General features: G+C 54.3%; 1 protein-coding gene across 1 annotated transcript; it reads right to left on the reverse strand.

Annotated features, from left to right (window-relative positions):
• Positions 1 to 1,111: 1,111 nt before the first annotated feature.
• LOC121068545 lies at positions 1,112 to 3,008 on the reverse strand. Its single transcript, XM_040553773.1, has 2 exons — positions 2,444 to 3,008; positions 1,112 to 2,407 (listed from the first exon to the last, which is right to left on the reverse strand). The coding sequence occupies exons 1-2, from the start codon at positions 2,486 to 2,488 to the stop codon at positions 1,523 to 1,525; spliced, it is 930 nt and encodes a 309-aa protein (XP_040409707.1). The 5' UTR covers positions 2,489 to 3,008; the 3' UTR covers positions 1,112 to 1,522.
• Positions 3,009 to 15,159: the final 12,151 nt, after the last annotated feature.

The following is a 15,159-nucleotide window of genomic DNA, read 5'->3' on the forward strand; positions in this document are numbered from 1 at the left end:
TCCTTCGGGGCGATGGGAAAAATGCATTTCTAGGGGCCGCTTCCTTTTAAGATGCTTTAATAACAAGAGTGGGGTGGCCCCAGGAAAATATATTTCTAGGGGCCGCTTCCTTTTAAGATGCTTTAATAACGAGAATGGGGTGGCCCCGGTGTGCGGGAGCATCACTGAAGCACCGTGCTCTCGGCCGTCCCCGGCCTCGGGGCATCACTGGCGGCTTCCCTGTCTGACCCCGTAATGATGTCACCAAGATCGCTGTTTACGGCCTCGCCGGCGGTCTAAATTTAGAGTGATTGAGGAGATTTGTGACCCTGTCGCCGGGAGGTGTGGGGGGGCCGGGAATGATGCGCGGGTCCTGGGTCACCGACGCTCGCTCAGTGGCAGCCGGTGGAGCGGCGTGCGGCAGCGGTGCTGTCCAGGAAGGGCAGAGGGAGGAAAAATATGGGGCTCTCGGTCCTTTTTATAGCCCAGGCAATTTAATCGAGCTCGTTGCTTAGCTGAGACGTTAAGAAAGGATTTTCCCCTTGAATCCTGATTAGATTTCCCAATAAAACGCCCACTTTGAGTGCTTCTGCTAGGAGATGTGTTGGGTTGCTGTTCAAGAAGGCACCCGGTGTAAAAATAAACCCAGAAAAGGAGCTGAATGCTGCAGGGATGTGGAGGAAAAGACCTTGCTGCAGGGAGCCCACATCCTGCATGGGGCTGGGTGGATGTCCGCGCTGGGCCTGATGGAGACCAGAGAAATGAGGGAAATGGAAGAATTTCCCCCATCTTCCCTTCTGTGCGTCCCTGCTGGAGCCAGAGCATCTTGAGCCAAACCAGCGTGAGCAGATTGGGATGGAAAATGGCACAAAACTGCAGGCAGATGAATCTGCATGTCCCAGCTCCCCGCTCCACCATCCGCCCCTGTCCCCTTGGTGCAGGCACCGGAGAGTCCCTTGTCCCTGTCCCTGTCCCTGTCCCCAGCGCTTTCCCCCTCGGGGCCAGGTTATCCAGGGGCATTACTGTGGTGATCGTGCTGCTTAATTCCCCCCCATAACCCAGGAGGGTTTGGGGTGGGCAGGTTTCGAGCCGCTGTGTTTACATCGGACTGCGGAATGAGGGGACAGGGGGGAGCTGACATGCTCGGAATAAAACCGGGCCACCTCCTCCTCCACCCCGCAGCAAAAAAAAACCCAGCCCAAATGCATCTGTCACCCCGGCCCCGCGCCATTCCCATACCCAAAGCGTCCACCCCGAAGAGGAGGAGCCGCCTTGCTGTGCATCTCAGGGGGCAAAGGTCCTGGAGAAACCCCGGCCTGGTGTATTCTGGGTGCTGCAATAATTCTGGGGATTAATAGTAACAAGAGCCCCTCTTCACCTCCACTGCAGCCCCTGGCAGGACGCAGCTGGACCCCAGCACAATCCCAGGCCTTTAGGTGCAAGCTGCTTGCGTCTATCCATCCCAGCCGTTCTGCAAGCCACAAATGGGTTATTTATTTATTCGGGGTTATTTTGATATTGTTTCCCTCTCCCGTGCTGGAGATCAGTAATTGAAAAGCCATTTGGCTGGCTCACCGGCAGGAGAGCGGAGGGGTGAGGCCGTGCGCTGTTGGGTCCAGCGGCGCGGTGGTGATGCTCGGCACACAGCGCAGCGACCTGCCTGCGGGGATGGAGGCGATCCCAAATAGATCCCAAATAGAAAGGACCCCAAATCTCCTTTATTTTCCCTTTTATTCCTTAAGCAGGAGCCCTCTGCCAGCTCGGACTCTCCTGGAGGTCCAGGGTGAGGATGCGCCTGCCCAGGCTTGAGCAGGCGACCGCAGGCTGCCGAATTTAGAGGCTGTTCGTATATTTTTTTTAAATTTTGGGGTGGCTTTTCATATTTATCCCCCACCTGGTGCTGAGCGCGGGTGCCTGGCAGGGGACCTGCCTCCGCCGGCAGAAAGAGAAGGGCGAGAAACCTCCGCGAACAAAGGAGAGGATGCGGGAACCCGCAGCGAAAGAGCTTTATTGGCACGGCACAACCCGACGGGCTCCTTGCGGCGTCTGCAGCCGCCGGGACGGACGCACAACCGGGCAGGGCTGCCCCCAAATACCTGCAGCACCCCTGGGGGGGTGCAAAGAGGCGTCCCCGGGACCCCGAGCCGCCGTCTCCGTTCTCGCGGGCACCTTCCTGGAGGCGAGGGTCTGGGCGCAGTGCTGCAAAGAGAGATGGAGCCCCCCAGGATGTCAGCCAAGGCCCCCCCTGGTCCCTGGGGGGGGCAGCGGTGCCTCCAGTAAGGCCCGGCCTCCACCAGTGAGAGGCACCTGCTGGGAGCACTGGGCAGGCCGCCGGGATGGAGGGGTGCGGGCAGTGGTTGGCCTCCAGCTGCAAAGAGAAGGGATGGGGAAAGGGATGGGGAAAGGGATGGGGAAAGGGATGGGGAAAGGGATGGGGAAAGGGATGGGGAAAGGGATGGGGAAAAAGGAACGGGGGAAAAGGGATGGAAAAAGGGATGAGGAATGGCATGGGGAAAATGGATGAGGGAAAAGGGACAGGAAAAGGAATGAGGAATGGGATGAGGAAAAGGGCTGGGGAAAGGGCTGGGGGAAAAGGGATGATGGAAAAAGGATGAGGAATGGGATGGGGAAAAGGGATGGAAAAAAAACGGTATGGGGAATAGAATGAGGAAAAGGATGGGGAAAAGGGATGGAAAAAAGGGATAAGAAAAGGGCCCCAGCGGGACGCGGGGGTGGCGATGGGCTCCCAGGCACCTCTCTGGCTAAACGAGGAGAAGAAAGGTAGAGGGGAAAAAGGAAAGAAAAAAGAAAAATCGTGAAAAAAAAAAAAAGAGGAAGAACATAAAAAATGGGGGTGGTGGCAGAGCAGCCCCGGGGCTGCGGGCGGCTGTGCGGGGGCACCCGCTCCGCGTTAGGCCGCGGGGTCGCGGCTCCCCTCGGCGGCCCTCGGCTTCCAGTTTGCGGGATTTTTATTTTATTTTCTGCATAATTCAGGTGCTGCCTCCCCCCCATCCTCTTCCCCCCCCCCCCCCCCCCCCCCTCCCCTCGGCTGCCCGCACACGCCTCTCGCCGGGTCTGTGTTAGGGGTATAATGAGGCAGCCGATGGGTAATTGGGATCTTTTGTAGGGAGGATGTATGGCCGGGGCAGCTGCTGGGGGGGGGGGGGGCAGCTGCGGGGGGGGGGGGGGGGCAGCATTACCATACAAAGGGAACAAATGACATGTTTATCCCTCCAAGAGATTTACGCCCGGCCTCGCCCTGCAGACACAGCGCTCCCCCCCCCCCCCCCCCAAACCTCCCCGACACTTTTGATTTAAATTATAAGGATTAAAGGAGAGGGGGTGGAGGGCACAGACACACAAACAGCCACCGGAAAAATAACAGTAATAAGGAGAAAGCTTTAAAAAGAAGAGAAAAAAAATAATAATAAAAGAGGCTTTGCCCCATCCTCCCCCCCCCACCCCCCCCCCCCCACCCAAGGGAGCAGCGTGAGCCCCGGTGACCCCAAGCCCTGCCCTTGCTTTCAGCGGGGAAAAAAACAAAAAACAAACAAAAAAACAAACAAAACAAAAAAAACCACCAAACCCACCAAACCATCGCTCTGCGGAGATTAGAAAGGAAAAAAAAAAAAAAAAGAAAAAAAGAAAGAAGAGGAACGGGGAAAAAATGAAAATAGGGCAAAAATAAAGAGGAAAAGGCAAAAGCACAAAGCGGCGGCTCCAGCCCAGCCCCGGGGGCAGCAGCCGCGGCCCCCCCCCCCAACGGGGTCACCCCCGAGTGACAGCTCCGTGCTCCCCCCCCCCCCCCCGGGTGCTCGCCGAGGACCCCGGGGACCCCGTGCCACCCACCCCCCAAAAAACCCCGTCCTTGTCTCCCCCGCCCCGGGCCCCCCCTTTCTTTTATCGGCGCTGCGGGTGCTGCCACCTGCGCCGGTGCGCATCCTGCGCGCCCCGCGGCCGGGCTGGGGGGGGCGCTGGCTCCGCTTTTTTTTTTTTTTTTTGGGGGGGGGGGTGGGGGTGGGACACACACACACACACACGACACGGGGATGGGGACGGGGACCGCGGGTGGCGGAGGAGCCTCCGGCCTCGCCTCGATGCTGGTCAGCCTCGTTCTTGGCATTCACCGCGTGCCTTAATTGTATGGACATTTAAATCAAGGTCCGCTGTGAACACGGAGAGAGGGGCCTTCGCTCGGGATGGAAGAAGGGGGGGTGGGGGGGTGGGGGGGGGGGGGGGAGGTAACGGTGACGGAGGGGTGAGGGGGTGGGGGGTGGGGGGGGGTCTTAAAAATAAACTAAACTGAAAAATTAAAAAAAAACACAAAAAAAAAAACAAAAAAAAAAAACGAAGGGAGGGAAGGAGGGGAGAGAGGGGCCGCGCTGTGCCCGCCGCCCCCGCGGAGCCCAGCCTTTGTTCTGCCCATGGGCAGGGAAGGATGGAGAGGAGGAGGAGGAGGAGGAGGAGGAAGGGGGTGTGCGTGTGTGTGGGGGGGAATAAAAATAAAACCCCGGCCCCCCCCCGAGCTCGCCCCCATCCCCTGTGAAATGAAGAAGGAGGCAGAGGAGGAGGTGGGGGGGGGGGGGAGGCTGCCCGGAGGCCGGGGCCGGGCCGCGGGTGCCCGTTACCTGCCGCCGGCTCTGCCCCGAGCCCCGCCGCGCTGCTCGGAAAAGGGCTCCGGAGGAGGAGGAGGAGAGGAGGAGGAGGAGGAGGAGGAGGAGGAGGAGGAAGGTTGGGGGGGGGGGGGTAGTGGGGGGGAAGAGCAAAAACCTTCCCCCGGCCGCCTGCTGCAGTGAAGCCTTTTCGCCCAGCTCCCGAGTGGTGCAAAAAAAAAAAAAAAAAAAAAAAAAAAAAAAAAAAGAAAAAAAAGGGGGGAAAGAAAAAGAGAGAGAGAGAGAGGAGAGAGAGAGAGGAGGAGAGAGAGAGAGAGAGAGGATGAGAGAGAGAGAGAGAGAGGGGCCCATCTGGCTTCTCATCAGCTTTGTCAAGTCTTGCATACGCTAAAATGCTAATGACCTAGATAGCTCATGCAAAATGCAGCAGAGAGAGAGGGAGGGAGCAGCGAGGGAGGAGGGAGGGAGGGAGGGGGAAAGGCAGAGGGAGGGGGGAGCCCGGGTGCATCGCCCCCTCCCCTCCGCACCCCCTTCTCCAAACCCCCCCCCCCCCCCCCCCTTCCCCAAAGCCCCCGCTGCCCAATGCACCTTGCTAGGTACGAGCCGGGCTTTGATTGCAAAGGTCACCCGGGTGCCATGGATTGGGGGGGGGGGGGGGTGGAGAGGGACAAACCGCCCTGTCCCGTCCCCCCCCCCCCCCCCGCCGTCCATTCCCCCCCAAAAAAACCCCTCCGATGATGGGGGGAGAAAGGCTCCGGGGGCATTGCCCCCCCCCCCGCCCCCCCTCCCGCAGCCTGCGCGCTCCCCCCGCGGGGTGCCGCGGGGTGTCCCCGTCTCCCCCCATCAAGGATCCCGACCCCAAAACCAAGCGGCCCCCCCACCCCCACCCCCCCCAAAAAAAAACAAACAAACAAAAAAACCCCACGAAAAACCCGGTAAGAGGAGCGAAGCAAATACCCCCTGCGGCGGTCCCTCGGTGCGGTGCAGCAGCGCGTAAATCCCGCGGATGGAGCCAGGAAAGGTATTGGGGGGGGGGGGGGGGGGGGGAGGCGTAAAATCGCCCCCCCCCCTCCCTCCCCGCGCTATGCGGAGGAGAGGCGGAAAATTAAAAAAAAAATAATAATAATAAAAAAAAACAATAAAAAAACCCCAATAATAAAATTAATAATAATAATAAAAATGAAAAGATTAAAATACGGGGCGGCGGAGCCTCCGGGGGAGAGGAGCGGGGGGCCGGGGGGGGCGCGCAAGGAGCGCGCAGCGCGGAGCAGCCGGGCGGGAGCCGCGCACGGCGCTGCGCGGAGCGAGGAGCTGTCAGCGGCGCCTTCTCATTTATCATTAGCCAGCCCTAATCCCGCTCGCTGTCCTCCTTCGGTGATGTTGATCCCACTTTCCCTCCCTCCTCCCCCAGCCTCTCCCCCCCCCCCCCCCCCCCCCGCCTTTATCCCCCCCCCCCCCCCCCCCCCGCCCTTCTTCCCGCCCCCCCCCCCTCCCCGAAAGGATTATTCAGCCAAAAAAAAAAAAAAAAAAAATCACAGCTGCTGACTCCGAAAACAAGGCGGCTGCAGCACCCCCCCCCCCCCGCCCCGCACCCCCCCCCCCCCGAAGCCCCTCTCCCGCAGAGATGCTCCGGGTGTTGTCCGCAGAAATGCTGCCTTTTAAAACAAGGAGCGACCCGCCGGGAGAGAGCCCGCAGCCCTGCCCAGCTCCCCACCCCCCCCCCCACCCCCCCCCGCCGCCCCCCCCCGCACCCTGTGCCCGGGGAAAGGAGGAGGAAGGCGGGGGGACGGGGTGGGGGGGGGGTGGGGGGGGGAAAGCCCCTGCCCCGGCCTCCCCCTGCCCCGCTGCTGCTGCTGCTGCTGCGGAGAAAGGATGCTGCAGAGCTGGGTGCAGCCTTGCAATTAAAAAAAATAAAATAATAAATTAAAAAAAAAAAAAAAAAACAACAAGATGAGGAAAAAAGAAATCAAAAAAAAAGAAAGCCCAGTTTCGGATGAGGCTTCGCTTCCCCCACCCCCCCCCCCCCCCCCCGATGGTTTCATGGCTACGCTACTGTAATTATGAATTCTTCTTCTTGCGACTTGTGTGTGTGTGCGCGTGTGTGTGCGTGTGCGAGGGGCTGGGGGTGGAAGTGGCTGTGTTTTGCGGCTGACATCACTGCAGTGGCGTGGAGCTGACAGCTCCCAGGGCTGCATTCAGGCTGCAGTGGCTCCCGAGCCTTTTTTTTTTTTTGCAGCCTCTCTGCTGACGATCACCAGGGAAGCGGGTGGGGGGGAATAATAATAATAATAATAATAATAATAATAAAAAAAAAAAAACCACACCAACAGAACAACAAACCCACCCCATCTCAAGGTGAATTTCAAGGAGAGGAGCGTGGGTTTTGTTTATGGTAAGGTCCTGATGTACGCCTGTGGTAAGCAATGCGCAGTATGGGTATCTATACATCTATGCAGGGGGACATCTACGTGTTCCCAGCATCACCAGTCCTCGCTGAGCACCCCATGAGACCCCCATAACCCTGTCGGGGCACCGTGCAGAATAACCCAGGCTAAACCCCTGGGCAAAGCAGGCTGCGAAGACAGGAAATCCTTTATTACTCGCCAGGTGATTTCGCATCAAGGGCATGTGCCCGCTGCTGGGATATCTGCACAAGCCGCAGCTACTGCGCTGCTGAGATCATTTCGGCTACGTATGGCGCTGCACCGCGCGTATATTCCTTCCGACTGCGCGAAGAGAGATGCTTGCTGCTTTTTTTTTTTTTTTTTTTTTTTTTACCCAGCCGAGGCCTAGAAGTCGCTGAGAAAAAGCCGCATGGAAGCACGAGTACACGGCTCGTGCCCGAGCGTGTGTGCACGCCGAGCTCTGACCAAGCACAAGGGCCCCGACGAGCTGGGAGCCCTCCCCGATGCGCTCGAAATCTTCGTGCTGAGCCGGCTGAGAGCCGCGGCCCTTTCTTCTCAGTGCTGTTTAACAGCAGCAGTACCATTTTGTTTCCATTACGTTAATGACATTTCATCTAATGCACCAAATCAGAGGAGTTTTCAAGGAAATACTTGAAATTAGATGGCGAAAATTGTTGCAGAGGGTCACCAGCCCGGGCACAAAAATCCACCAGCCTGCCCTTTACGCCGCCACCCCCGTCCCCCCCCCCCCGAAAAAGACGACGCAATATTATTTGATTAAAAAAAAAAACCACCACAACCCCTATTTACCCTGAATGAACGACTTCCCATATACCTGCTCGAAACCTTTTGCAATTCAAATAAGCGATCGTATAGCAGGGATTTTAAAGGTCTCGCTGACAGGAGCCAGCAGCGTGAGCATCCCTCTGAGACCGCCGCGCCGCAGCTGGAGCCGCGGGAGCGAGCGGGCAGCGCGCTAACGGGACCTGCCCGGCAGGCAGCCGCCCTGGTGGGATCACGCCAGGGCCAGGGCCTCAGCATCCCGTTACTTATCTCCTTGCTTTTTATTTATTTATTTATGTATTTATTTTCATTTTTAATCTTTATAGATTTACAGAGAGCTGAGCTATTTGCTCCCTAAATAAACACATGCTGTATGGGAGATAAATTGGGGGTGAAAAGTAGTGATTTCAGCACCTTCCAAAATTATTTCTACTTTTCTTTTTTAATAGGTATCGGTGCTTCCTCTCTCTGTAACGCCTTCCTCTGGAGGGTCCCAAAGTGCTGTGGGAGCGCAGACCCGAAGCGGCAGTCTGGAGGAGGTAAATGCCATCCCTCCCTTTTCACAAATGGGGAAACTGAGGATCCGGACTCGGGGAGATTTTGGGGCTTTGCGCGGAAGCAAGACGCCTGCAGAGCCAAGGCATGGAGATGGAGCCACTTCTGAAAGCCCTGGCGATGGAAACAGCCTGGCAGGGACATCTCACCCCAGATGTCTTTGGCCATGGGGATTTTCAGCTGGAATTTCAGCCCGCTCCCTTTTGGCCCTCTCCAGGGGCTCTTTCTGGGTCTTTTCTAGTTCACGCTCTTGCCCGCTCCCCATCAAGCTTGCAGAGGTCCTTTAAAACCCACCTCAACGTGCTTGAAAATACATCATGCTCACTTAAAACCACAAACCCTTGCGCTTACCCGGTGATCCGTTCCCTCCCTCTGCACTATTAGCACATTAAGAAATTAAACGATAAAACTCCTAAAGATCCGATTGACCAGGAGCGCGGCGCTCCATATGGCACAGCATATGTGTGCGGCCCTCCTGCGCGCCCCGTGTGGCAGCCTGGGACGGGAAAGGGTTGCGAGGCAAATTCAGCTGGGTTCAGAAATGATTTTTTTTTTTTAACATTTCAACCCTCCTCTGCTCCACCTCCGTCTGTAGAGGGAAGGCCAGGGAGGTGTTGAACGCCCCTAAACACGGATCCAGAGCTTCGCCTCGCAGGGAGGTCAGGTGAGGCTATTTAACACTTCGTAGCATGGCTCCTGAAAGGCGAAGGGCTTTGTAAAACAACCCCTGAACCCCAAGCTCCATCCCTACAATCAGCTCACAGAGATGCCACTGGGAGGACAGGTACCCGCAGGGGCGAACGTCCCTTTCCTGCCCGTGCTAAATCACCTCACAGCAAAAAAGGGGAGCTGGGCCCCGTGCCCAGCTTTCCCTCCAACGCCCTCGTGGTTTCTGAAAGCTTTGGGGAAAGCAAATCCTCCTGTTTGGGGTGGCTGGGTGCTGGGTTTGCTGGGGTGGCAGAGCCAGGGCCGCAGCACCGCGCCGTGTCTGTCCCCGTGCTCCGCACTGCGGGACAAACGCACAGAGCCCACACTGAAAACTTTACCTCTAAGCACGACCTAAACCCGATTAGCTGGGATGTACCATGAAGGAAGGGATTAACCCCCCCTCCCTCCCATCCAGGAGCACCAAATCCCATTAACTCCCCATCCCTAGGAGGCGAAACCGGCCCCCGAAATAAGGACTGGGAGCATTTCATGACTTATTTCAAATAACCCACCCCCCCCCAGCCTGCAGCCATGCCTCCTGCGGGAGAACCGTCCTGAGAATTTGTGATGGTTTCTGCGGGAAGCATCAGCATCGCAGCGAGCCGCTGTCGGCTGCTCGCCTCCTAAACGGTTAATTCCTGGAGACTGCAGAAGGTTAAATACGTATCGCCCCGTCGCCTGCCTCCAGCCGCAGTCACCTATAGCTCCCCTTCCCGCAGGATTTCTCGTGGAGAAGCGAAATGCAGCGGGAGGGGGACGGAGCAGCTCCCTCGTCCTGCCAAGCCGGCTCGCTCCCCCGTTGCAATTTGCTCTAAAGCCGGCGAATCGCTCCCAGGGGCGATGGGTAGGCACCGCGCAAAATAGCGGGGGGAAAAAGAAGCTGTTGGAGACAACAGCAGAGGAACAACTCCATTATCTATGGTAACAGTCTGGAGGCTGATTTATACGGCTTATAAATAGAGCGGCAGGAGCTTCGCTGGGTAGACACCCTGTGCGGGAGCGAGAGTTGAGATTTTTTTCCCCCTTCCAGGTTCAGCTTAATACAGAAATTCCCCCTCCGTGGGGCATCTTGGGCAGCGTTCATGGAGACTGCCATCGGAAATGGGCCCAAACTTTGTCCCCTCGAAGCTGTGGGATGAAAACATGGCCCTTCGTCTTAGTTAACCCCCCTCCTCCCCTGAGCATCCCTCTCCAAGCCCCCAGCCATCACTGCTTTGTTTGGTTGCGGATGGAAGCTGATGGACCATAGCCCCCTTCCACACTTTGAATAATATTTCATCTGCTGGGGAGAAGCTGAAAAGAGGGGAAAAAAGAAAAAAAAAAGAAAAAAAAAACCCCTCCCACCCCACATCTCGCTTTGATTTATTTCTGAATTTTCCTCAAGGAGGAAAAAATCATCTGAAGGTCTCCAAGCTGAGGGTTTAAACTAAAGCATCGGATTTAAGCAAATTATATCGGAGTAAACAGAGGAAAAAAGGGACAGACGTCCTTTGGAATGATGTTATGCATTCCGAGTATAACACATATTTAGAGAATAAAATGTGGGGGGTGGTAGAGGGGTTTCAGGGCTCTCCTCCTAAATATACCTGGGCTGCTCAAATTTGGGAGCCACAAACCCCTCTGTGCGGTTTGTCCTCTCTGCATTCGGTGCCTCCGTTGTTTTATGACTATTTGCAAAGCAGATTACATCTGAAACTCGCCTCGCCTTGCTGGAATTTGCTATTTATTTTCCAAGCTGCTCTGGTACAGCAGCGCCGGCCTTGAAACCCCGCGGCTTCAGCTTCCCGGTGACATCTCTGGGTGTATACATTATCTCGGCTCCTATTGTTCTATAGGTCAGTGAGGGAGCCCTGAAGCAGGTAAAAGCACTTTTCCTATTCCCTTCTGTGCCGGATGCCAGAGTCTGAACGCCTGCCTGGTGTGCGCTTCCCGCCCGCAGATTCGGTGGGCATCGAGCAGCAGATGGCCCAGGTAGCCAGTGGAGAAGCGCTCGCACCCGCCCGCAGTCCTGCCCCGCGCCACGGGACGCATGCCAAGCATACCTCTGCTTTTCCCTACCTCAGTCCTATACCTGCACAGGTTTTTTCCCCCTTCAGCTGATTAAAAAAAAAGGAAAAAAAAAATAGGACATGCAATACCTTCCTGGCTGGTATTTACACAAGTAAATATTTTTTATGTGTATACAGTCAGGATGAAATGATTTTTAATGAATTATCCGTGAGTGAAAACAGTTCTGTAAATCAGCAGGGCTGCAGGCAATTTTTACCATATGTCGGCTTGCATTTGTATTACAGAATTTGTTTTTGTGAGGACCAAAGATCTGCTTTTCTTTCCTTGCTTATGTGCTAGAATTAGGAGCTACATAACTCAACGCATGTAAGCAAGAATACTGTCTGCCTCTATTGGGCTGTTATTAATGCAAGGGAGAATGTATCCTGCACCGCACTGCACGCTGGCGAGCAGGCAGGCAGCAGGAGCTGCATGTTAGCAGGGAGAAGCTGAACAATTTTAAAAATCCTTTTTTTTTTTTTTTCCCCCATAAAGCTGTCTTCCGACCTTTCTCCAGTAGGATTCCACGAGTAAACCAGCAACAGCACAGCAAAAAATCTGCGAAATATCAGCTGCGCCACACGCATCCCCTTCCTTCCCCCGCCATAAAATAGCATCTGAATTTGTAATGGCAATAAGGATGAATTGCTTAACGTATGGAGGGGGTGCTCAGGCTAAAAACACGCTCCGTAATAACCCTGAGCTTTATTATCACTGTATTTACCAATAGAAGTGCAAACCTCGCTATGAGTGTTATTCTACACAACAGAAGCCGCAGCCCGAAATGAGAAATTGCCACCGTAATGCCCTGCAAAACGAAGGCTCAAACTTGTGCACGACACAGGTTAGGAACAAATCGCTGTCCTAAATTTGGTTACGAAACCAAAATGAAAAGTAACCAGGGGGAAAAGCACACACACAAAAAAACCCACAGAACAAAATTGCTATGGAGATCTCTTACTTGGGCTTTATCCCTGAACTCTGGGGATTTTATTCCTGAGCTGGTAACGCCGAGGAAACATTTCAATTATCTTTAAGAAATATTGCTGCAGTAAAGAAAATAAAAATAAAGCCAGCTCCTCCTGTCATTGACGGGGGGACCTCGCGCAGGTTGCGCTGATGCTGGTGGGAGGAGAAGGCCTTTGGCAGCGGCGGTCCCTGAACAAAGAGAGGTCACCCCGGTTGTGCCCACCGGGGCACGGGATGCTTCCCGCTTGCCCATGGGAATATTTGTGGTGATGCCGTCTTGAGCAGGGGGAGGGAGGTGGGAAATATTTTGGTAAGAGGGAAGGGGGGGTCAAAATAAAAGGAAAAAATCCAAACCCTTTCTCCTCTGCCCTCGTCTCCATCCCCTCCCCTTCCTCTTGCTGCGTGCAGAGGGTGCAGCCGGGAGGCAGGGGACGGCGATCGTGGAATAACGTAATGCTGACAGGAAAAATGTCAGCACCATTTGTCACCAAATGCCCCGCGTATCGAGATGAAGCAAACAGTGTGAGACTGACAGGGCTGATGAAAAACAGCACTTAAGATAATTTTTTCTGCTAAACTCTGTTGTGCACTATGCAAATATGATTGCAAAAGTGGGACATTATCAACACTTTAACGCTAGTTAACTTTCCGAGATGATGCTCGGAGCAATCAACATAAACTTAGCATACAGTAACTTAAATAACAAAAATGTTTCGCCGCTCAGCGCTGATGTTTGGCTGGAGCCGGTGCGAGGCGGTGTGATGGATTGCACCGTGCCTGCGAACCAAATTAAAAATACATTGCTTCAGATCACTTGTGGCAGCATCGAAGAGGAACTGGTTTTAAACCGGAATAACAATAATAGCAATTATAGAACAATCTGGCCTGAATCATCTCACCCTGCTAGCAGTTATTGATTATTAATAGGATAATATTTGCTCAAGCCCGCCTTAGACCCTATCCCTCATCCCGCTGGCTTCTGTGCCCACATGCAGCAAGAAGCAGCGTGCTCCTGGTGGGTTCACTATTAACTTATCAAGCTCCCCACCAGCCTGCTTTTTTCCCTAAAGCTCTGGTTCCTAATACCATGTGACCATGCTAGAATCATGGTTTTCCTTGTACCTTTTCCCTCTCCTGAAAAATAAATTTATCTCTTTTTCCAGAAAGAGCTCTTGCATTGTGAACCCTAAAGGTCAGCCTCCGAGAGAAAGGAAGAATAAGGTGCAATTTGTTATTTTAAAAAGCTCCTGACAGTGGGAGAAGCGGTGTATGAAAAGCTGAATGGATTTGCCATGTGAGAGAGGATGGGGTGCCGAGCATCTTCGTTAGCATTCACCCCCTTCCCTGCAGCAGTGGCTTAATACCTCCCAGCAGCACTGGAAAAATAGGATTTGGGGTGCTAGCTTGGGAAAAATGTGCTGCAGCTGAACATGGGGAGAAAAGATGAAGCTGGATTTGATGTCGTGGGATTACCAATGGGGATATTAACAAGGCTGGGGAGCACAGGGAGGTCCAGGCCTGGAAGGATGCCTGCTCAGAGGGGGCCAAAATGCTCCCTGGCCTAGGGCTTCTTCAAAAATGTTAATTAAGAGTAGCACACTGAGTAAAGTACAGAGAATTAGCCCTATTTTGCGTATGCAGAATAGATGTGGGGAGGAGAAGCACCTTAAAGAGGGTGGCCCAGGGAGTCCACCCAGAACTGAGCCACGTCTCCATGGTCTGAGTCCTCCTCTTCAACCATCCTTTTCTGTTCTTCTTAATTAAATTGCTAGTGATCCTAGCTAGCTCATTAACAAAACACAACAGTCCATAGCAAATATAGATGGGAGGAACAAATTACACCTTTTCCAAAATTCAGGACGTGTGCTAACATGTGTGGTTGATGTAGGACTGGAGAGATCACCAGTCTACCATGGGAGGTCTGGTAGAGGAAATAATTATATTGAAGGAAAAGGCTTCCTTCTTGTCTCAAGGATTGGCTGTTTTGTCCCTTTCAAGACCAGGGCAGCCATTTTATGTGTGAGGAAACCAGGAAGGACCCTACTCATCGTGGTAGATCAGCTCTGAATTTACACTAGCCCCATGGAGCATGGGCCCGGCCTGCTGCTGACAGCATCACTAGAGAGAGCAAAGAAGCCCCTAGCTAGGCCATCCAGCATGACTTTGTTCATTAAAGATAATAAAATGTGCTTCACAATTTTGATAGCACTTCTCCAATGAAGAAAGGATGAGGTTATTTAGCCTGGAGAGGAGAAGGCTCCGGGGAGACCTCCCAGCAGCCTGCCCGTGCCTGAAGGGGCTGCAGGAGAGCTGGGGAGGGACTCTGTGTCAGGGGTAGGGACAGGACAAGGGGGAGGCAGCTTTAAACTCAGAGAGGCGAGGGTTAGATCAGACATTAGGAAGAAATCCTTCCCTCAGAGGGTGGCAAGGCCCTGGCGCAGGGGCATATATGATTTATCCCAGAGGGCCTTCATATCTGCTTTGGTCCCAGCCAGGGTGAAAGAGAGATGGGAAATGGAGTGGTCCAACATTTTGGGTCTGGGATGGGGCATTTTAGGTTCATTAGCTTGTGCTGCCTCAGCAGATCACCTTGATGCTTTACTCTGTGTCATTTCCCTGTGCTCTGCTGGAAGGGCATCACCAAGGCACTGACCACAGCTAGGGTCTTGCAACCCCCAAGGTATCACCAAGGTGGGTGAGCAGCTCCTCCCGCCTTCCCCCACACCCCAGATCTCCCTGGATTTAACCCACTTGCAGCTCCGTACCTCCAAAGGGACGACTGACCCTGGGAAGTAACCGGAGACAACCTCATCATGGCAGAAAGCCTTCTTCTGCAGCTGCAGCTGCTCTGGAGGGGAGCTGAGGTCAGCCAGCATGCTGCTGTTTGATGAGAGAGCTCTCCTCGTTCTCACCCAACGCAAAGGCACTTCACTGCTGAATTTCTGAAGCTGTAACAAGCCCAGTCCTAGTCCCCGGCTGCCTCTCAGGGCCATCAGCAAGTCCTGGAGTGAGAGCATAAATGCACTTATTCTGCTGCCTGAGTGCAAGGAAACTGTCTCAACAAAGAGGATGAAATATTTCTGGTGGCTTTCTGTAAA

The sequence above is a fragment of the Cygnus olor genome, chromosome 3 (assembly GCF_009769625.2).
Source record: "Cygnus olor isolate bCygOlo1 chromosome 3, bCygOlo1.pri.v2, whole genome shotgun sequence".
Classification (NCBI taxonomy): Eukaryota; Metazoa; Chordata; class Aves; order Anseriformes; family Anatidae; genus Cygnus; species Cygnus olor.